Raw genomic sequence first — 23548 nt, forward strand, 5'->3', positions numbered from 1 at the left:
TTTTCAGAGCCAAAGCAGTCACTGCTAATCTATTGGCATTGCCACTTGAAAGGAAATCCATTTGGAATCCTGGCATAAGGCTACTGTTTGCAGTTCTGGGATAGCATCCTTTCCTAGCAAACAGGTGTCACCACAAACAAGGATGCTCTCATTCTGTGGAGAAGCACCAAGGGAGACATTTTGACTTGGATATTCCCTTTCCTTTATATAGGAGTGGATTTATTAAGTTCAACTGTCCCTATGCATCTATCTTTATGATATGAGACCCTGGTTTTCCTGGGGCCCTTCTTGTGGTTCAGCACCATTTCCTCCCACACTTGCTGATGGTAGCAAGAGGGCCTGGGTAGGTCTCTACTGAAGGTTAACAAAAGGGAGATTCATCCTCCCCTTCATCCCCTCCTCTAGTTTCCAAAGACTTGTCTTTGAGCTGGATCATCAGCTTCATAGAGAGGATCAGGACAGAGCCAGCTCAAATAAGTCTCAGGGCTGCTATCTGGCAGTCTGCCCACCAGACTATAGGCAGAGATCAGAAACAAACCAGACAGGGCCAGTAGCCAGGTAGCCTGCCTGCCTCTCATTTTTTCCAACCAGCTGCTAGTCAGTTCTGTAGGAACCATATTGTAGAAAGCCATGGAGAAAAAGGTTGCTGAATGTCAAGAACAATCTTCTGACAGTTGCAGGTGTTTAGCGACTAAGAAGGTTGCCACAGGAAATAGTCAGTGCCTTAGTGAGGAGATGTGCAAATGAGAAATGAGATGTCAATTAACTCCTTGCAGGGCTCAGGTACTCATGCTAAAAGTTACCATGTTGGGGCTGGGAGTGTTGCTCAGCAGTAGAGAGCTTGTCTACCAAGTGCAAGGCCCTGGGTTCCATCCCCAGCACCACAAAGAAATATGAAACACTAATAAAGTTATTTTAAAAAGGGGTGGGTGTTAGCGAAATGAGCTCCTTTCCCATAGCTTAGTACACTTCTTCCCTTCCTAGGCAACACTTGGCCCATTTAGTAAAGACAGTAAATAATCAGCCTCCAACTCCCTTTACCTTGGGATGGTACTTCCCTGGGGCAGCTACCACCATATAAGGCAACAGGAGCTCCTTAGAGTGACTTTCAGATCTGGGCAGCTGTTAGGCCCCTTATCTACTATTTGGACAGCAGCCATAAATCCTAGTCCGCCATGATGAAGCCCCTGGCCCTTATGTCCACACCAGGGTCTCTGCCTCCTCACCCCTTCTAGCCCCTCCTAAACATCCTAGGTTATATAGGTCATCCCAGACAATAGCTGGTGCTGCTTCTCACTTCTCCCTCATGAGAAGGGGTCTTGCTGGCCCCTTTCCTAGCTATAAACTTTTCTTTGTTCCCTGTACCTGGCTGGTTGCATAGTTTTCTTGCAAAGTCCAAATAATCTAACAGTGGAGCTGGGACTGTGTCTTAGTGGTAGAGTGCTTGCCTAGAATGCATGAAGCCCTGGAAGCCCTAGGTTTGATTCCTAAGTACCACATAAACAGAAAAAGCCAGAAGTGGTGCTGTGGCCCAAGTGGTAGAGTGCTAGCCTTGAGCAAATGAAGCTCAGGGACAGTACCCAGGCCCTGACTTCTAGCCCCAGGACTGGGAAAAAAAAACAAACAGAAACAAAAAAGAACTTACCTTGTCATACTTTTTGTGTGTGTACCAGTACCAGAAATTGAGTAAACTTAGTCCAGGAGCCACATGTTTTATGTGACAGTGGAATTTTGTATGTGTGTGTGTGTGTATGTGTATGTGTATATGCACACACGCATGTGCTGGTATTGGGGCTTGAAGTCAAGCCCTCCTGCTTTTGCCTGACTTTTTTGCTTAAGGCTAGCACTCTACCACTTGAGCCATAGCTCTACTTCCAGCTTTTTACTGGTTAATTGGAGATAATATTCTCTGTGAGAGCCTGAAAATCCAGGTTGTGAGACCCAAAAGGATTAGGAGTTTGGAAGGTCTTCTCCCAGAACACTGGGAGTTTTCTAGAATGGTCAGGCAGTCTTGGCTTACTGGCAATTCAGATTTCTACCCTGGGTGTGGGCTAACTCTTCCTTAAACTGTGTGGGATTCTGCGTATAGACTTGGGTTTATGCAAATTATAAGCTATTTACTGTTTAGCTCTCCTTCCCCAAATAAGAAAGTTATCTACCACTTACATACAAAATATTGTCACACATTGAAGTTTGTACCTTACTTCCTTGCATAAGACCAGTAAAAACCTTGGTGATTGGAACCTTGGGATCTGTTGCTGGCGGAAGGCTACAAGGTCCCCTGATACCCCAAACCCCAAACCGTCTGGTCTCCCTTATTGTCCTGCTCCTAGTCGCTGCAGATTAAGGGCATGCAGCAGGTTGCAACAAGTCTCATAGACTTTCTTGCCTCAGCAGACTTTGAACCTCAATTTTCAATCTTTCAGCCTTTTGAGTAGCTAGCATTATAGGCTTGAGCCACCAGTGCTGGGCTTTGTCAGTGAAATTCAAACCACTATCTAGCATATTACTACATCCTTCTTTATTATTGACAGGGAATTCTGGCTAATTTGTGTCCTCTTCTGGGGGACATGAATTGGTGCTTTGGGGGCAAGCCATTGTGCATCTGTTGCCCCATGCCTCAAGGCATGATCATTTATGCAAAGTCCCAGGTCCTGTTGTCCAACACCATTGCCTCTTTGGCCCTATGGACAACATGGTCTGGCTGCTCAGAGGGAGATCACTAGCACTAGCCAGTGATTATGCTAACAAACTGAGTGGAAGAACAGCATGTCTGGCTAGGTCTGCCACCTGCTGGCCATGAGACTTGGGGGGTGTTTGTGAAGCAGGAAGGATAGAAGAGAAGAAATTATATTTTTGACAAAGTAAGAGCATACTTAGAAGTTAAAACCAGGAAGTCAATTGAAAAAAGCAGATTACTCACCCACTAAGCCTCCTTTTTTAATGTTAAGTTACAAGATTAGGAACCTTTGAGGGGCTATCTAAATCTACTTTTCCCTTTAAAATGTAGTAGGGGTGCTGGTAACTCACATCTGTAATCCTAGCTATTCAGGAGGCTGAGATTTGAAGACTGTGGGTTTTTGTTTTTGTTTTTTTTTTGTCAGTCCTGGGGCCTGAACTCTGGGCCTGGGCTCTGTCCCTCAGCTCTTCAGCTCAAGGCTAGTGCTCTACCACTTGAGCCACAGCGTCACTTCTGGCCTCATGCATGCAAGACAAGCACTCTACCACTGAGCCATCTTCCCAGCCCCAAGGACTGTGGTTTGAAGCCAGCCCAGGCCAGAAAAGTCTGTAAGACTCAAATCTCCAATAAACTATCATAAAGCCAGAAGTGTAGCAGTGGTTCAAGTGATAGAGTGCTAGCCTTGAACAAAAGGTCAGGGACAGAACTCAGGCCCTGAGTTCAAGCCCTAGAACCATTAGATACACACACACACACACACACACACACACACACACACACACACACACACACAACGGAAGCTACTAAAATCACACATTCACACACATGAAGTTACTAAAAGGAGAGACTATCTAAATCTGCTTTCTTCTTTGAAATGATAAAAATCTGGAGGCTGAGAATGTGGTTTAGTGGTAGAGTGCTTGCCTAACATGCATGAAGCCCTGGAAGCCCTGGATTTGAGTCCTCAGTACCACATAAACAGAAAAGGCCGGAAGTGGTGCTGTGGCTCAAGTAGTAGAGTGCTAGCCTTGAGCAAAAGCTCAGGGACAGTGCCCAGGCCCTGAGTTCAAGCCCCATTACTGGCGCCAAAAGCAAATAGTAAAAATGAAGTGTTGTAGGGGTGGAGTTTATCTGCCTTTTCGGTTTTCTATCTTGTTTTAACTTCTGAGTCTGCCCCTTATAATTGTTTAAAATAATATAATTTTCCTATCTCCTCATCTATTTAGCCTCCGTCACTGATGCTGGGATGTAGGGATGTCAAGAGTCGTGGCTGCAGTGGGGAGAGGGTCAGCAAAAGCAAAAGGAGGGATATCAGGACTGTGGATGGCCAGATCCAGAGGTTGGAATTTGGTTGACAAAAGAGGGGGAGGCTAGGACTGAGGGGGCGCCGGTCTGAGCTTCCCTGTAACCTTCCCAGAAGGGCAACAGGGTAGCTGGTAACAGTGTCAGCGAGGGCATGGTTTCAGGGGCTACTGCGATCCTCGGAGGAGAACCTACGCACTGAGGAGCAGTGGAGGCCCGGAAACCAGGAGGTCACGAAGAGCCCCGACGCCCGCTCATCCCAGACTTGGCGCAGCCTTGGGGGCGGGGCACCGGGAGGGCTGCGGAAACTGAGCGACCGCGTCAACAGCCAACATAGTTAAAGCCTGAGGCACACAGTCCCGCCTCTCTAACCTCAGCCCAATGGCAACTGTTCTGGCTGAGGACGGGGCGGGGCCTGGGTTGCTGCTGCGGCGCGCGGGCGCGGCACCCGGAAGTCGGCGGCGGCGGAGGCGGTGAGTGTGCGGCGGGTGGCTGGGGCTGGTGGACTCCGCTCCTGGCGGGGCTGGCCCGAGCTTGGGGGTGCTGGGATCCGAGGCGCGGTTGAAGCTAGGTTTATCGAGGGTTGCGTGGTTCGCATCTTCTCGTCCTGCCTCAGTTTCCCCTTTCCAAGGTGTAGAATGGGATTCGAACGGCCTGGCTCGGGTCTGTCGGGCACGAGGAGACCAGTATGACTCCGGCCAACGAAAGCATCCCAGGCGTCATTGGAAGGCTTTTTCTATGATCCCTGCCTGGAGAGGGTGCGGGCTTCACGGGTAGGCATGAGAAGACTCCCTGCGGGGAGGCTGAGAGTTGTTGGAGCCAGGAGCTGCGTGGTCATTGTAGGGTGGTGGGCTTTGGCCTCGTCCAGCATCAAGTACTGCACAGTAGCCGAGTCACGATGCCCCCTCCTTCTGGCCTCCTGGGGGGTAGCAGGCTAATAACTGCTGTACCTCTGAGTGGGCAGCAAGTGCTGGGTCATTGCTGTACCTGTATGAGAATTTTCCTGGAGCGACTTGATATTCAGATCCCCGTCGCCAAACGGGGAGGCATCCAGTGTGGGCAGGGCAAGGGCTGCCCTCAGACCAGACAGCCTGGCCTCACAGCAGGGTTCTGTAATAGCCTGGGCTTTACCTGTAGCATAGGGCTGTGGCTAGGACCCATTGGCCTGTCCCCAGCACCTGTCCTGTGCATCCTGTCTTTCTGCTAGGCCATAGCTTTATAGTGAGCCTTCTGTCCTCGTACAAATCCTGAACCTCAGGTTCCCTTCCTCTGGAGAAACAGGCCTATTTTGCTGCTCTGGGACCTGCTGTTTTGCCATCACTGGGCTTTCATGAGGTAGAAATGATGGCTGCTAAAACAGACAGCTGGATGGCATTCTAGAGCAACTATTTCTTAGCCCCCAACCTCTTTGCTTGAGTGAACTCAGGCTAAGGAGCAGGGGCTGATACCAAGATTGTTAAGTGCTAAAGCTGGCTCTCAGTGTTTTTGCTCTTCCTGGGTCCCCTCCGATGAGCCATCTTGCATCAGGTGACCTGTTACGTGGGGCCAGCTAGTGAAGTTGGCTATTGGTGATTTGCCACAGCAAAGCCTCTGTCTCTTCCTAAAGATACCAGTTACACAGCTGGGCTGGGTGGGAATCTTTTTGAGGACCCTCTATCATGGATCCCCAGTTTGTTCTCTTGGACTATAGACACCCCAGTTGGAGCCTCTGCTTGCTCTGGTGTGTGATGACCTAGCATTTCCATGCACAGAGGTGATTGGTGATCCTCTGCCCAAGTTGCCCAGCCCCTGCAATTTCATTGATGTCTTCCCTTATGCATCATTGCACAGGCCAAGGTTCTTGATGGGTATATTCACATGCAGTGTTATGGGGTGGCTCTCATGCCTGCTGTATGTGTGCGTGTGTGCATACGTGTATGCTGGTTCTGGGGCTTGAAATCAGGGCCTGGATCTGTCCCTTAGTTTTTTTCATGTAAGGCTGGTGGTCTAGCACTTGAGCTACAACCTGTTTTTCTGACTTTTTGGTGGTTAATTGGAGATAAGAGTGTCACTGTTTTGCTTGGGCTGGCTCTGTATCACAATTCTCTGAGCTCAGCCTTCGAAGAAGCTAGAATTTCAGTTGTGAGCCACTGATGCTGGGTGGCTGAAACAGAAGGTGAATTCTGCAGGCACCCTGATGTCTGCCCATGGGTACTACTGCAGAGAATGTATGAAGAGAGGGGCTTAGGAGAGAAATGATGCTAGACTGGAGGTTAGCTCGAGGTCACCTAGGTGTGGCCCACACTTGTCATTGACACTACAGGTGGGTAAGAACTAATGTGTCAATCATCATATAATAGTAGTACATCAGTCTAACACTTGTTTGTCTAGACCACTGGAGTTGGCAATAGGATCTGGGAACAAGGTCACCCCAAAGCAACTGAACTGACCTTTGAGGCTGTTACTTCAGGTTTTCTCTCCCTTTTTTCTCTCAACTTTGTTTTTAGATTGCAAAAATAATATATACAACTTAAAAAAAAAATGCCCTCTGTATCCCAGCTGCTGCCCCCCTCAGGGTATATCAGCAACATCTACATGATGCTAACTTAAATGCTTGCCTTTTTCTTCCTTGGCAGGTTTGTTTAGAATGCCTTAATTTTTATTATTATTTTTTGGGTGCCAGTCCTCTGGCTTGAACTCAAGGCCTAGGCAATATCCCTTAGTTTTTTTTTTTTTCAGGGCCTAGGCAATGTCCCTTGTTTTTTTTTTTTTTTTTTTTTTTTGCTTAAGGCTGGAGCTTTACCACTACTACTTGAGCCACAGGTCTACTTCTGGATTTTTGTTGTTGTTGTTGGTCATGGGACTTAAACTCAGGTTCTGGGCACTATTCCTAAGCTTTTTTTTTTTTTTTTTGTCGGTTGTGGGGTTTGAACTCTAGGCCTGGGCACTGTCCCTGAGCTCTTCAGCTCAAGGCTAGTGCTCTACCACTGGAGCCACAGCGCCATTTCCAGCCTTTTCTGTTTATATGGTGCTGAGGAATCGAACCCAGGGCCTCATGCATGCAGGTCAGGCACTCTACTGCTGAGCCACCTTCCCAGCCCCTATTCCTGAGCTCTTTTGTGCAAGGCTAATGCTACTTACCACTTTGAGCCACAGCTCTACTTCCAGTTTTCTGGTGGTTAATTGGAGATGAGTTTTCCTGCCTTATGAACCATGATTCTCAGATTTCAGCCTCCTGTAGCTAGGTTTACAGGTGTGAGCCACCACCGCTTGGCCATTTCTGGATTTTTGGTGGTCCATGAGACATGGATTTTTCTTTTTTTTTTTTTTTTTTGGCCAGTCCTGGGGCTTGAACTCAGAGCCTGGGCTCTGTTCCTGAGCTTCTTTGGCTCAAGGCACCACTTTTGGCTTTATTTGTTTATGTGGTACTGAGGAATCAAACCCAGGGCTTCATTTATAAGAGGCTTCATGCACTCTGCTACTAAGCCACCTTCCCAGCCCAGACATGGACTTTTCTACCTGGCTAGCTTCAAACCTCAATCTTCAGATCTCAGCCCACTGAGTAGCTGAGATAACAGGCAGGAGCCATTGGCCCCTAGCCTCTTGTTTTTACACACCAGGAGCAGCAGCAGGGACCACCTTGAGGCTGGCCTGTTTCTTGCTGTGGGGAAGCCAGGCATTTCTACCAGGAGGAGCCTGAGATGCAAAGGCTGCCCTATGTCTAGACTTTCCATGCCCACCATCTGTGCGGTTCCTTTGAACTATGAAGGGACAATGACAACCTAGTGTGAGGCTGAATTAATGTCCTCAAAACAATGTGAAGATCAGAAAAGAGAATATCACGGTAGAAAGTTTGTCATGGTGAAATGCCATGTAATAGCTAAGATGAGAAAGTGTAGCTTGCTTGGCTTTTGCTGCTGATAGGGGGAGGGCAGGGCAGTGGAATGGGATTGGGCAAGGATTTCCAGACGTCAGGGTTTTCTCAGCCAAGGCCCTAGGAACAGTGACACTGTGTTCCCATGTGTGTTTACCACCTCTGCTGGCAGCTGCCAGAGCCCACATCACATCTTATCACGTGTCTGTGTCTGTCCTGTTCTGCTAAAAGAGCAGCTCTGCCCCCAGGGGCCACCACCACAATATAGCAGCTGTAGAAGGTGGGGCAAAGTGGGGTTGAGTGCCTGGCTGCTCAGCTCTGCCTCATTGCTCTCTGGGAACCTGAGGAACCTTGTCGCTCTGCCAGCCTCTGCAGACTGTTGAGCTGGCTGGCTTTAAAAGCATATTCCCACTCGTGGACAGTACAGGGCATAATTAAGTGGGTCAGCAGACTGTAGGGCTCAGATAACTTGTCTAGAGCCTCTGTACATATAAGCTGTTAGACCATCCTGCCCTGGAGCACTACTTTTCCATGTCTAGGTCCCTTGGCCCTGTGTCTTAGTAGAAATACCTCCTAATCCCTTGTGCACGTCCCTGCACTGTCATTCCTGCACTGTGATTTTGCACTTTCTTTCTTTGGCCCACATGCTCAGTTTGCCTTTGTAGTTGACCAAGAGAAGTATCCTTATGTCACCATAGGAGGGACCCAGGGTCAGCTGTTGAACCGTGCTTAGCCCTGAACCAGGGTGTTTTGCATGGGTCTGATCCGTCCTGTCATTTGAGTGTGGGCAGCCCACTCAAGCTCTCCCTGCCTTCTTCTTGTTCTTTACCTCCTTCGTCTATATCAGTGGGGGACTGGATGGCTATTTCTTCTGATACCAGCTCTGTGTGTGTGTGTGTGTGTGTGTGTGTGTGTGTGTGTGTGTGTGTGTGTGTGTGTGTGTGTGTGTGTGTGTGTGTGTAAAACTCAGGGCTTGGTTACTATTCTTTGGCTTTTTTCTTCAAAGCTGATGTTCATATCTGGCTTTTTTTGATGGCTAATTGGAGATAAGAGTCTCGGGAATTAGTTGAGTTGTACGTAGCTTACACCTGTAATCCTAGCTACTCAGGTAGCTGAGATCTGGGGATCACAGTTCAAAGACAGTTTGGGCAGAAAAGTCCATGAGACTCTTATCTCCAATTAACTGCCACAAAAGCTGGAAGTGGTGCTCTGGCTCAAAGTGGTAGAGCATTAGCCTTTTTTTGTTGTTGTTGGTCATGCAGCTTGAACTCTGGGCCTGGCCACTGTCCCTCAGCTCTTCAGTTCAAGGCAAGCACTCTATCTCTATCACTTGAGCCCCTTCCTGGTTTTTTGGTGGTTAATTGGAGATAAGAGTCTCACAGACTTTTCTGCTTGGGCTGGCTTTGAACTGTGATGGTCAGATCTCAGCCTCCTGAGAACTGAGATTGGTGGCATGAGCCATCAATACCCGGCTGAGCATTAGCTTTAAGTGAAAAAGTTCAGGGACAGTTCCCAGGCCCTGAGTTCAAACCCCATAACCAACCAAAAAATAAACAAACAAAAAGTCTCAGGTATTTTCTTGCTTAGGCTGGGGAAACAGTTGGAGGTCATAGGATAGGTATGTGGGTGCCCATATCTACCAGCCACAGTACAGATCTGGAAGAGAAAGGCCTGGGGTCAGTCAGTATCCAAAGTGGTGGTCCATTGGCAAAGGCCAACAGTCGTAAGACATTTAGCAGCCAGAAGATGCTCTTGGCAGAAGCATTTCCTATTACCACACACCTGATGTCAGGTGCTAGTGCTGGGTGTGTAGAGGGAATTGGCCAGGTCTGCACATGGGACACAACCTATGTGCTTGTTGCAAAATCCTGACAACACACAGCCTTCCAGATGAGTCTCCTGCCTTACATTGTCATTGGAAACTTGCCCTACAAGAGTGTGCCCATGGGAGGCCCTGACAAAGGGGGCAACAACTAGGTTCCAGTCCATCCAGTCCCAAGGAGCTGCTGTAGCAGAACATAGGGAACATAGGATTGTGGCATGTGGAAGCAAATGTGGGCGGACAAGTGGGCTGGTGGGTATGGGGGACAGTGGTATGCAAACACTGGAGAAGGTAGATAAGCAGCTTGGCAGGTGAGGCTGGCAGCAGGTAGAGTCTAGAGGACATCTGTGATGAGTTCTAGACTCTACCACATTCTGTTGAGGCCTGCCCTGTGTAGCCCATCCTCTGGGCTAGCAGTGACAGTGTAGCCCATGGGTCCCTCTTGTTTCCCTGTGTCATGTTGTGTGGTCTGTGGACCTCTTTCACCCAGCTCTCACTGGAGTGACTGCCATCACCATGTGCCAGGCCTGCCTTTCTTGTTTTCTTGTCTCCTTTTACACAATACATGCAGTGAAATTTAGATCTTGGCTCACCTGGAGTCTTCTCATGGACTTTGCCTCTTTCCACTTGGCCTTTGGCCTTTTGTAACAAAGGACTGGTTTCTCTGAGAATTCAGGGAAGGAGGAAGGAGACAGTGCCTGGCTGGAGAGGGGCTCTCTAGGTGGCTTGATTCTCTCAAAAAGGATGGTGAGAGAGTTCTTGAAAGCACTATCACACATGGGCAGAGAGTGCCTTGAAAGCCTCTGTTCCCAGCCTAGTACTAAGAATAACTCTAGAGCCAAATCCAGGATCTTTTTTCCTGTTCTACAGAATTATCAGGTTGGTAGACCAGGGAAAGTGAAGCTGACATTCTGGGAGGCTCCCACTGGCATTCTTAGAGGATAAGAGGGAGGCTCTTGGTGGTGGGGTGCCAGAGTTTTTTCTTTTTTTTTTTTTTTTGGTCGGTCGTGGGGCTTGAACTCTGGGCCTGGGCGCTGTCCCTCAGCTCTTCAGCTCAAGGCGAGTGCTCTATCACTTGAGCTACAGCGCCACTTCCGGTTTTCTGGTGGTTTATTGGAGATAGGAGTCTCACGGTCTCTCCTGCCCGGGCTGGCTTTGAACCGCGATCCTCAGATCTCAGCCTCCTGAGTAGCTAGGATTACAGGCGTGAGCCACCAGCGCCCGGCTCAGAGTTTTTTCTTTTCCTCCCAATCTTACAAGTCCTTTGGGCTGGGGCCCAAGTGTGCCCAGGGATACCAGGTTTGTGGAAAGCTCTGGTGTGTGTGTGGTGGTGGAGGTGTCCTTTCAGGTGGTAAATTGTACTGTGTCCCCTACAAAGGACTGGCTGCATCCCAAGTTCAAACATAGAGATGGATATTTAGCCCTGGCAACCTTCCCTCCCCTTCTCTAGCAGGGTCATCAGTGGCAGTGCCAGGTTCCAAGTGGTGTTATTCCTGGGCCTCCCTGAACACAAGCCACACATGTCCTGTGGGCATTTGTTCTAGAAAGGGCTGGACCCTGAAGGAAGGCAGGCTGCCTGGACCAGTGCCTACTTGCATGTATCCACTTGCTCAGTGTGGAGCCAGCCATGGCACCTGGATTCTGGTCAATGCTGAGGTGACTGGAGATGGGGAGGCCCTGATACCCAAGAGCTGTCCACAGAGAACCCCTGGACCCTACTGGGATTGGTAAGTGATGACTGTTGCAGGGCACTGAAACCTGAAACTTTTCTCATCATATTTGCATAAGAGGAACCTTATGCAAATGTGACATGGACAGAGTCACACAGCATGTATGTGCATCCATCCATCGTGTACCTGGTAGACAGTAGTGAAGGGAACAGTTCTGTATGAGCTCCTATCTAGGCAATTTTTTTTTTTTTTTAATTTTGAGACCAGCCTGATCAAAAAGTTACCAAGACCTTATCTCAAAGAACAAGTCTTACGTATAATCCCAGCAACATTCAAAGCAGAAGTAGGAAGATCATGGTCTAAGGCTGGTGACTGGCAACCAAAACCTTACCTGAAACAAAAAGGTCTGCAGCTATGTTACAAATGATAGAGCACCTGCCCCTAGCAAGCATGAGGCCCTGGGTTCAAAACTGCAGTTTTACAAAAAATAAATAAGTAAGTAAGTAAATAAATAATATATATGTATAAATATGTAAATAGTAGGAAAGCTTTGACCAGTTTGACTTAGAGATTGAATGTAACTTTGTTTTTAAAATTTTGCTGCTAAACTCATGCTTAAGACACTAATTTTCTATAAGTACACCAAAAGTGAAAAATAAATATGAATAACACATGAATCTCAGGATGATGAGATCTGAGGATTGAGGTTCAAAACCAATCTGGGCAGAAAGGCCCATAAGACTTATTTCCAGTTGACCACAAAAAAAATAGAGGGGCTGGGAAGGTGGCTCTGTGGTAGAGCGCTTGCCTCGCATGTATGAGGCCCTGGGTTTGATTCCTCAGCACCACATAAGCAGAAAAAGCCAGAAGTGGCGCTGTGGCTGAAGTGGTAGAGTGCTTGCCTTGAGCTGAAGAGCTGAGGGACAGCGCCCAGGACCAGAGTTTAAGCCCCACAACCGACCAAAAAAAAAAAAAAAAAAACGAAAGAGAGAAGAAAAGCTGTGGCTCAAGTGATAGAGCACCAGACTTCAGCAGTAGGGATAAGGGACAGTGCCCAGGCCCTGAGTTCAAGCCCTAGTACCAGCAGTTAGTAAATAGGTAAATAAGTAAAAATCAATAACAGAGTCTAGGAGAGTCCAGGCACAGACTTCCAAATTGGACTTTCCAATGAAAGTCCTGCCTAACTTCCTCAGTAATGTAACAAGTGAAATGTTACTAATCGGGAAGCCCACCTGAGCCTAGTGTCTGTGTTTTCATAGTGGGTCAGTCACATAGGCTTGGCTGATTGGTGGCTGGCCTAACTTAGTATCTATTTAGTCTCTTCAGAACTTGGCTGATAGCATGTGGTCCAAAGTTTCTACTGGAAGTCACTTGGTTAATGTACTGTCTGCTGTTGTCCAAGGCTTCAGGTAAATAAGGACACTTGTGCTAGGCAGGACATTCTGAGACTTAGAGATTACTTTGTAGTGACCACCTAAGGCCAGTGCTTATGTCGGAATGGGGGAAGCCCATGGCATACACAATTGCCTATAACTGGCTAGGCTGTAGGTGGGAGCATTTGGCATAGGTACACACTGTACTTCTTCCTTGGGTGTTACTAGTCAGGCAAAGGACAGAATTAGAGCCCCTTGTTCAGTGGTCAATGGGAGGTGCTGATGTTCAGGCTTTTTTAATGCACCCAGAGCTAGGGGGTACAATTTTGGCCCTTGTTAGGTACTTTCAGAGAGAACATACCCTTCAGACTGCAGCCTCTTGAGTTTGGTAAGACTTAACACTGTGGCCCGTCACTGGTGGCTCACGTCTATAATCCTAGCTAGTTAGGAGGTGAAGTTCTAGGCATCACAGTTTGAAGCTGGCCAGAGCAGGAAAGTCCCTGAGACTTTTTTTTTTTGGTTGGTTGTGGGGCCTGAACTCTGGGCCTGGGCACTGTCCCTCAGCTCTTCAGCTTAAGGCTAGCACTCTACCACTTGAGCCACACTGCCACTTCTGGCTTTTTCTGCTTATATGGTGCTGAGGAATCGAACCCAGGGCCTCATACATGCAAAGCAAGCACTCTACCACTAAGCCACCTTCCCAGCCCTGTCTGTGAGACTCTTATTTCCAATTAACCACCAGAAGCCCAGAAGTGGATCTGTGATTCCAGTGGTAGAACACTAGCCTTGAACAAAAGAGCTAGCTCTTGGACAGTGCCCAGGCCCTGAGTTCCTGCCCCATGACTGACAGAAAAAAAAAAAAGTTAAGGGATGGTGCCAGGCCCTAAGTTCAAGCACACACACACAAAATAAATACAAGAAAGACTTCACACTAGTCCTTACTCCAGTCCCATTTATATGTTAGCAAAGCTCACATGGGAGCAGGAATGGTAGTACACACCTGTAATACTAATGCTGGGGAAGTTGAGGCAAGATGATTGAAAGTTCTAGGTCAACCTGAGCTGTAGAGTAAGACCCTGTCGAAAAAACAACACAAGGCCTGGGAAGGTGGCTCAGTGGTAGAGCGCTTGCCTTGCATGCATGAGGCCCTGGGTTCGATTCCTCAGCACCACATAAGCAAAAAGAAAAACGCTGGAAGTGGCACTGTGGCTCAAGTGGTAGAGCGCTAGCCTTGAGCTGAAGAGCTGAGGGACAGTGCCCCGGCCCAGAGTTCAGGCCCCATGACCGGACCCCCCCCAAAAACAAACAAACAAACAAAAAAACAAACAAAAAAAAAAAAAACCCAACACAAAAGCTGGTGCCGGTGGTTCAAGCCTGTAATCCTAGCTACTCAGGAGGCTGAGATCTGAGAATTGCAGTTCAAAGCCCAGGCAGGAAACTCTGGAGACTCTTATCTCCAATAAACCACCAGAAAACCAGAAGTGGTGCTGTGGCTCAAGTGATAGAGCGCTAACCTTGAACTGAAGAGTTGAGTGACAGCGCTAGCCTTGAACTGAAGAGCTGAGTGACAGCGCCTAGGCCCAGAGTTCAAGACCCACGACCCACAAAAAAAAAAAAAAAAAAAAAAAAACTTCCCTGCCCCTCCCCAGACCTGGTGTCAGTGGCTCATACCTGTTATTCTAGCTACTTAGGAGACTAAGATCTGAGGATCATGGTTAGAAGCCAGCCTGGTAGGAAAGTTCACAAGACTCATCGCTAGTTAACCATCAAAAAAGCCAGAAGTAGAGCGATGGCTCTAGTAGTAGAGTACTCACTTTGAGCAATAAAGCTCAGTGGCTTGGTAGAGTGCTTACCTGGCATGCATGAAGCCCTGGTTCAGTTCCTCAACTACCACAAACAGAAAAAGTTGAAGTGGCCCTGTGGCTCAAGTGGTAGAGTGCTAGCCTTGAGCAAAAAGAAGTTCAGGGACGTGCCCAGGCCCAGAGTTCAAGCCCCAGGACTAGCCCAAAAAAAAAAAAAAATGTTTGGGGATAGCAGCAAGGCCATGAGTTCAGGCTCAAGGATTGGCGTGCACACACACATACACACACCTACACAAAACAAAACCATTCCCAGGATCAGCTTTATATGTAATTTTGATTGTTACAGAGATTTCCTGGTTGTCATGTTGCTTGTTCAGCAAAGAGGAGTGGCTGTGTTGTGGAGCATGGTGTTGCAAGAATACCATGGTGAAGAGACTCCAGGGTGCAGAGTTTGGGATTCCCTGGGGATGGTCAGCTGGCCCTGCTCCTGGGAGGTCAGTGAGTAAGCAGGCCACTGTGAAATGATGTGGTGTCTAGGTGTTGCCATGAAGTGGCTGAGCAGAACATTTTGTGGACCAGCTGGGGTAGAGCAGGTAGATGGACTCATTGCTGTAGGTGTCCTGGTCCTTGAGAATGAGTATAGGTTTCAGGAAACCCACTTAACACAGCAAGTCTAACCAGCAGCCTCCTTCCCCAACAGGCCTTCAGACTCACCTTGCTACATCCTTGTTCTGTGTCCTTAAGACATGCTGCCTGAGCTCTCAATGATAGATGTCACCTGTGGACTTGAGGCTCCGGGAAGGAGCTCTTTCACATCCTCTCTCTGCCCTCTGGTGCTCTCAGCCAACCTCTTCTAGGACCATGTGGCCCCTGTGTCATTTCATTATAGGTAGAGGCTTCTCCCTACTCCCTATCTGTGTTTCATTGTGGCTGTGAGACCTGGAGAAGGGATTAGAGGTCTGGGGAGCCCTTATACCTGAAGAAAACTGCATGTGACCATCTGAGCACAGTTGGTAAAATGAGCCATGTCTGCAGATTGCCACTGGGGCCTCCTTAGCCATCTGGGCAAGCAGCATCCATCACAGGACACAAAAGTGGATCACAGCTGCTTTCCAATTCTCAGATCCCAAGTCAAGGCTCCTGAGGCCCATGGCAAGTCTCTGGCCCTTCTGCCTTTATCTCCCTTTACCTGCTCTCATCTGGTGCGGCCTTGGTCACCTGGGTCTCAGGGGTAATTCCGTAATCCTGCATGGTCTTCACTATTCTGGCCTTTCTCCAGCTGCCAAGGACATGACATGTGGCATTCCACTGAGTTCAGTGTTTGAGCTTGTGGATGGAGCCAGGCAGGGTGGAGCTATTACGGAGAAAATCAGGCTTGTTTCTGCCCAGCTGAGGTGTCTTTTAGATGAGGTCCTTGTGGAACATGTAGATGATAAGTAAGATTAAGCTCCAGTCTCACCTGTGGCACCTGGGCTCTGATGGCCATGAAAACCACAGGAAGTTGCCCTGAGTCACAGCAGCAAGATTAGAATGGCCTGGAGTTTGTTGGGTGGTTCTGGTTCCCCACATGTCCACTTGCCCTGCACACATTGCATTCACCTGGAAGCCAGAGGCTGTGCCCATGGCCAACCCCTTTGCCAGCCCTGATGAAAGGTGTCCAAGGCTAGTAGGAATAGAGGAACTTGGGTCTTCCTTGGTGGGTCCAAGGTTGGATCCAGGAGTTTGCTGAGGGAGCTTCTGGGAGTCTAGGTAAGGAGGAGTTGCAGTGCAAGGTAAAGAGGAAAAGAGAAGGAGAGGTGGCCTGCTGGCCAGAGCCAGGTGGAGGGACCAGTGGGCAGCGGACCTGGCTTGAGTGGGGGGCGAGGGATTGGAGAGAAAGGCAGTTCCTGATGGTCCCCTCCCCAGGGGCTGGCTTTCCTCTGGTCCTTCCCTCCTAATGACCACGTCTTCATCAAGGCTACAGTCCTGGGCTCTGCGCCAGCACCTCTAGCTCGTCTTCCCAGAGACCTGTTGAGGACTTTGCTGAGGACTTCAGAGCCCTCCCCACCACTGCTGTCTGGAGGACTGGTGTGTTTCCTACCTAGGCCTGCTAGGATGACAGGCTCCTGCGATGAACTGGAAGAGGAGTCTGATTATCAAACAGTGGCCAAAGCTGCCCCTGTCAGTGGCCCTACTAGTGGCTGGGCATGTAGTTCAGGAAAGGCTAAAGTAGGCCAAGGCCAAGAATGTTGGCCTCCTCTGACACTATAGAACAGTATTTTCCTGGTGGGCAGTTCTCAGAATAGGGCCTTGGGCAGCCCCTGGCCCCTGGGCCAGTGGGATTCCAGGAAGGCCTGGCTGACAGGATTTCTCTCAGTGATCACAGCTTGGTAGGTGTTTATGTCAGAGAAAGACCAACTCCCCAGGGATAGGAATTTGTATCTTCAGGACATATGGTGGCTTCTGGGACCCTCTATCTACAGCACCTGGTGGGAGGGGCACCTGGGGCCCTCCTGAAGCCCAGCACGCTCCGTCTCCTTGTACTATTACTGCTTAGGGAACTGGGGAATGGACCTAGCCCCCTTCTGACCTCTGGACCTCAGACATACAGGGCCTTTCTGCAATGAGCATCCCTTTGAGGCAGTAGCCAGCAGCCCATCTCCCATCATCCTGTGCTGCTGCAGATGGTTCTTATCACCATGGTGATGCATCACCTGCATAGCCCTCACTTACTCTCTAAACTAGGGGACTAGTCCTCAGACGGCCATCATTGATGCCTATCCCGTGGTAGACTTGGCACAAAATAGACCAAGGAGAAAGGTGAGTAAGCAGAGGAACTGCTGAGCCAAGGCTTAGTCCTGGTACGATACCTCTAGGGCCAGGTGGGCATATGTCCCTTGGGACATATGGGGACTGTAGGGACAGTAGAGACAGTAGGGGACAAAGTGTTCATAGATGATAAGGTGAATCCAGTGAGTGGGAGACAGCCTGTATTGTCTACAGGAAGGCCTCATGAACTTGGCAGCTTCTCTGACATTGAGCTTAGGTCATGTCTGTCCACTGCAGATTGTGGATTAAACCCGTCATCTTGTGGTGCTGCCTCTTGTGATAGCTAGATCGGTTGGTGCTTGTTCTGTGAGTGCTGAGACACAGTCTATAATGGTTTTATTGCTGCTAATGTCAGCTAGGAGCTCGCTCTGTCCCCAGAGCTAGGGCTTGGGCCTTTACCAGAGCCAGTGATTGTGGGGGATCTTCTGTCCTAAAACAGTGAGCCACAGCCTTCCCCAGCCTGTGCTTGTATAGCCACTGGGAGAGGTTTGAGGACCCTCACCAAGGACAATGTCCTATATGGGTGATTGGAAGCTCAGGGCAGAGGAGCAGAAATGCCATGATCTATTGAGATGCAAAGTTAGAATGGGCTGAGCCTGGGCACCTCACCCACTAGGGACCTGACATAACCCAATTTACAGGCTTACAGTTTCAAGTTCTCGTGGGTACTGCCTGCTTGACTTCTGGCACTGGGGACACTGAATAAACCCTCCTTAGTCTCCAGGGTACCCCAAGATAGAACACAGCATGACCTGGTCTCTAGGGTTCCTCAAGATGTGGCACAGCCCTCTTGGACCTCTAAGGTGCTTTTTCTCTGGAGCTCAGTGCCCTCTATTACACATATATGCTTACATGTAATCACATGAAGATAGTATATGTGTATGAATACACACATCCATGCACTTCTACACATTGCAGACTCATATCTGTGAAGGTACATTGAACATATATTCTTATTTATTTATTTATTTATTTTGGTGCCAGTATTAGGATTGAATTCAGGGCCTAGGTGCTGTCCCTGAGCTTTTTTTGCTCATGGCTGGCACTCTTATCACTGGAGAGCCAGCTCCAGTTGCAGCTTTTGGGTGGCTAACTGGAGATAAGAGTCACACAGCTGTTTTGAATGGTGATCCTAAGATCCCAGCCTCCTGAGTGGCTGGGATTACAGGAGTGAGTCACCAGCTTTTTGCTGGTTAACTTGGAGATGAATCTCAGATTTTTCTGCCTAAGCTGTTTTCAAACCTCAGTCCTCAGATCTCACTCTCCTGAGAGTAGCTAGAATTACAGGTGTGAGTCACCAGCACCCAGCTGGCTATTTTTTCTTATTAGTGTACATTAATTGTATAGGGGGGTATTGTGTCATTTCCATATGTGTCAACAGTATATGTCAATCAGCCTCACCTGTTATTTTCCTCCATCCCACTCCCTTACGGCAGGCTTTTATTGTTGCTTTTATCCATATAAATAAACTATTTTTACTGTATTCATCCTCATCTACCCTCTTTGTTAGCCTTCTCTACTCCCACTGGTGCTCACCTCCCCATCTGAGCCTGATTTACTTTTCTATCATTAGACCTTTCTTAGAGGAATCAGTAGTAGAACATCTGCTTGGCTGCCCATTTCCAGCTGTGGGTGCCAGCTGCACATTTCAGAGAACTTTAGGTTCCCTTTCCAGAGTTAGTGGTTTAAGATCTAATCTCAGTTTTTGACTCAGAAGTAGAAAATACCTTTTGGGTTCCAGAAGTCCCTGGGCTACAGGGTCTTTGTGGCAAGGAGCTATGAACTTAATCCACACCCACCTAGAACCCAGGGCTGGCACACATCTCTCCTTGTCTGCTAATGTGGGTGCATGGAGCTCTTAGGTCTGTAGGTGGTGGGCATGTGTACTGGATGAAGGCCTGCTGGGGACACATGCTGCCTAGCATCCCAGGTGAGTGGGGTGTGCTGGGGGTGTGGTGCCATGGGCTGAGATGGCTTGTGGGGAGGAGTTGGTGCCCTTGCAGAGAAGGGTTTGCCACACACTGGCCCTAGCTATGTGTGTGAACTGTTCCTATTCTTGCTGCTGTTACCCCCTCCAGCACCCACTCATCACAGGGCTAATGAACTCACAGGTGAAGGGCTAAAAGCACCTGATTCTCACTTGTCCAGCCCCGCTCATTGGTGATGACCTGTTCAGGGACATTTTAGGTTCAGCAAGACCCTGCTGTCATCTGTTCTCTTTTTCTTTTTCTTTTTCTTTTCTTTTCTTTTCTTTTTTTGTGTGTGTGTGTGTATGCCAGTACTGGGACTTGAACTTGGGGTCTGGGCACTGCCCTGAACTTTTTTCACTAAAGACTAGTGCTCTCGCACTTGAGCCACAGCTCCACTTCCAGCTTTTTTGCTGGTTAATTGGAGATAAGAGTCTCTTAGATTTGTTTGTTCAGGCTGGCTTCAAATTGTGATGTTCAGATTTCAGCCTTCTGAGTAGCTAGTATTACAGGCATAAGCCACCAGTGCCCTGCTTGTTATCTGCTGTTTATTCAACTCATCATTTCCTTTTCCTACAGACCTCGTGACCTCAGAGACGTGGCCCCTCACAACTCATGTGCATCATCTTCTTTAAGTTCGATCCTCACCCTGTTTCTAAAAATGCATACAGGTAACACCCTTGTTTTGCATCTGCCCTATTCTACTAAGCCTTAGGTGTCCAGCTGGTTCTTATCCTGCCACATATAGGAGAAAGGGCAGGCCACAGGGTGTGTAGGCCAAACTCTAGATGGCAGGAGGCCAGAGGACAAGCTGCCCAGGCATGTGCCTGTCTTCTTGGACAGTAGTCACTGAATGTGGAGTACTGGCACGATGCTTCTGATAGCAGGGGCTCAGTGTTGAGATAAAAGATCAAGAGCACCGAGCGCCGGTGGCTCACACCTGTAATCCTAGCTACTCAGGAGGCTGAGATCTGAGGATCTTGGTTCAAAGCCAGCCTGGGCAGGAAAGTCAGCCTGGACAGGAAAGTCCGTGAGACTCTTATCTCCAATAAACCACTAGGAAACCGGAACTGGTGCTGTAGTTCAAGTGGTAGAGCGCTCGCCTTGAACTGAAGAGCTGAGGGATAGTGCCCAAGCCCAGAGTTCAAGCCCCATGACTGACAAAAAAAAAAAAAAGATGAAGAGCCTCTGAGCCGCACAGAAGCAGACTTGGATCCAGGCTAGGGGCGCAGCTCTGTGGACTCTGATCAGGGCCAGGGAAGCAGAAGTGGGTGGTGGTTACAGTGAGACCCTGGTGAGCTGATTGGTCTGAGGTGCAAATGAGAAATCGAAGTGGTAATGTGGTAATAAAGTCATTAGCATTGTGGTAATATAGTGTGGTAATAAAGTGGTAATAAAGTCATTGTGGCTTTTGAAATGAGGACTAGAGTTGCAGGAAAGGCTGAAGGATCAGCTAAGGAGGTAGGAGATGGAGGACAAAGAAGGGTGAGTCTGGAGTCAACCCTACTTACTCCCCAGCTATGGGCTCCTGACCATGCCCTTCCATTCCTCAGGAAATGCCAGTGTTTGTCCACATAGAGAATGAGGCAGAAATTTAACTCACAACCAAGAATGACGTTCAGAGCCAGGTGCCAGTGGTTCATACCTATAATCCTAGCTACTCAGGAGCCTGAGGTCTGAGGATCGTGGTTCAAAGCCAGTCTAGCTAGCAAGTCTGTGAGATTCTTATCTCCACCAAACTATCAAACAAAACAAAACAAAAAAACAACCAAAACCCAGAAATGGACCTGTGGGCCCAAGTAGCACTGTGCAAAAGCAGCTCAGGGATAGCACCTAGGCTCCTGAGTTCAAGCCCCAGGATCAGCACACAAAGGAAGGAAGGCAGGGGAGGAAAGAAGGGAAGGAGGGAAGGAGACAGGCAGGCAGGCAGACATTTAGACTTTCTATGCAATTACTTGGGAAGTTTTCGTTATTTTGAACTGTGCTTTCTAAATGACCATTTCTACCTGGGTCTCACATTGAATGGCTGGGCAGGATTGTACAGACACTGTTCTGCCTGACATAGTGGCTGAATCTTCTTACTTGAGGCCAAGAACTGGTGAATGAAAGTTCAGAATTTTCCCCTCCTGCAGAGGTATGGGCAGTAGGGACAAATTAGTCATAACCCATATGAAGAGCAGCCACTACCCTAGGAGTTGAGATGGGATACCCAGGACAGAGCCACATCCTTCCCCAGGTGAAGATTTCAGACCTTGCCAGAAAGCATATGGCTATGACCCATTAGCTGTCTAAGAAGTCCCTGAGTTCCATATATACACAATGGAATTCTATGCCTCCATCAGAAAGAATGACATTGCCCCATTTGTTAGGAAATGGAAAGTGAAGTAAGCCAGGTCCAAAGAAACATAGGTCCCATGGTTTCCCTTATTTGCAATAACTAGTATGTGTCTGAGTCAAGCAGAAAAGGTCAGATAAGTTGATGGTAGGGAAATGAACCCTAAGATATGTATTCAAATGTTTTTTCTTTCTTGTGATTGTTTCTAACATATTTATAAGATGATTTCTTTGTTGCTTTGTATGTCCCTCCCCCACGGGATACCCTGCTTTCACTGTATTTGATGTTGTTATAATTTGTGGAGGGAAAGGGAAAAAACAAATCGTTTAAATAGGGATACAGGTGGACCCATTGCAACAATGAGATGTACAAGTCATTATGTCGAAAATGAACTTTACAGCTTTGGTGGTGGGGGGGGAGGAGGGTTGGGTGTGGGGAGAGGATGGGATGGGAAGGGGAAACAAAGGAGGAGGCTACAATGCTTGATAAGAAATGTACTTAATATCTTGCCCATGTAATTGTAACCCCTCTGTACAGTTTTTTCACAATAAAAAAAAAAAAAGAAGTCCCTGAGTTCCATGTTGGCAGAACTTACTGGAAAATCTGCCTTCTGGGGTTCTGGCAACTGTCACAGGGTAGAGGTTAGGCAAAGGTACTGGCCCCTGGGTGCCAGTAGCTACAGTGCACTGCAGGAGCCTGTGGAAGCCAAATGGATTGCAGGAGCTGCCTGAGAAAGCAATTTTTGTCTCTTACTGTCTTTACCCTCTTATATTGATAAAGCTTAACTTTGGGCCAGCTGCAAAATTCAGCTCCATTGTCACTGAGCAGGCAGTGAAAGGTGAATTTCGACAAAGCTTCCTATATAGCCTTTCAGTCCCTGAGTCTATCATTGGAGATAATTATTACTTCCTGACTTCTCTAGATTATGTTTCTCAAAGACTATACGTACATTTAAACTGAAGATGGGAAGGAAGAGGGAGAAGGAATTGGCAGGTATTTACAACACAGGCAAGTAGGCAGTCAAGAATTTTTTTTTTATTGTGAAAATACTGTACAGAGGGGTTACAATTACATGGGCAAGATAATGAACACATTTCTTATCAAGCTTTGTAACCTCCTGCTTTGTTTCCCCTTCCCATCCCTTCCTCCCCCCCCTCCCCGCCCCCCTCCGCAGTCAAGAATTGTGTAAGCAATAGAGTACTGCTGGCTCACACCTGAAATTTAGCTATTCAGGATGCTGAGATCTGGGGATCAAGGTTCAAAGCTAGCCTGGGCAGATAGAAAAAAGATTAGATTCTTATCTCCAATCAGCCATAAAAAGGCTGGAAGTAGAGATGTGGCTCAAGTAGTAGAGTTCTCAGCGATGAATGAAAAAGCCAAATGAGAACTCAAGGCCCTGAGTTCAAGCCTCAGTTCTGGCAATCAATCAGTCAATCAATTAATCGTAGAACTGTACAAGTCAAGTTGTGGCACACCACCTGTAACCCTAGCTACTCAAGAGGCTGAGGCAGGGGGATCATGAGTTCAAGGCCAGCTTGGGCAACATAGTGAGGATAGTGAAGTTCATCTTAAAAAAAAAAAGCCAACTGCTATGGCTCATGCCTATAATACTCAGGAGGCAGAGATCAGGAGGATTATAGTTCAAGGCTAGCCCAGGCCAAAACAAACAAAAAACCCTATCTCAACCAATAAGTTGGATGTGATGGTGTGTACCTGTCATCCCAGTTATCTTGGGAGGCTTAAAAATAGAAGAATTGTGGTTCAGTCTGGCACAGAGGGGAAAAAAAAGTGAGATTCAGATTGATAACTAAGTAAAAAAAAAAAACAAAAAACAAGTGGTAGTTCAAACCCTAAGACTGATAAAAAAAAAAAAAAGAACTGTTGCAAGAGCCAAATTGTTCTCATTCCTAAATGGTTACTTAGGACCTCATATTCA

General features: G+C 48.0%; 1 protein-coding gene across 5 annotated transcripts in view; it reads left to right on the forward strand.

Moving 5' to 3' along the window:
* Positions 1 to 23548, forward strand: part of Tango2 (transport and golgi organization 2 homolog) — a 45570-nt gene that overhangs the window by 1313 nt on the left and 20709 nt on the right. The window contains exons 1-2 of one of the 5 annotated variants that reach the window (XM_069994367.1): positions 4431 to 4455; positions 19857 to 19948. In XM_069994367.1, coding sequence (XP_069850468.1) covers positions 19893 to 19948 — 56 coding nt within the window. In that variant the 5' untranslated portion in view covers positions 4431 to 4455; positions 19857 to 19892. Of the gene's footprint in view, positions 1 to 4430; positions 4456 to 4665; positions 4756 to 11144; positions 11385 to 19856; positions 19949 to 23548 lie in introns of those variants that run through there. The other 4 variants (XM_069994368.1, XM_069994369.1, XM_069994365.1 and 1 more) reach the window with 4 other exon arrangements.

Source organism: Dipodomys merriami, unplaced genomic scaffold, assembly GCF_024711535.1.
Source record: "Dipodomys merriami isolate MVZ:Mamm:240054 unplaced genomic scaffold, mDipMer1.0.p SCAF_45, whole genome shotgun sequence".
Lineage (NCBI taxonomy): Eukaryota > Metazoa > Chordata > Mammalia > Rodentia > Heteromyidae > Dipodomys > Dipodomys merriami.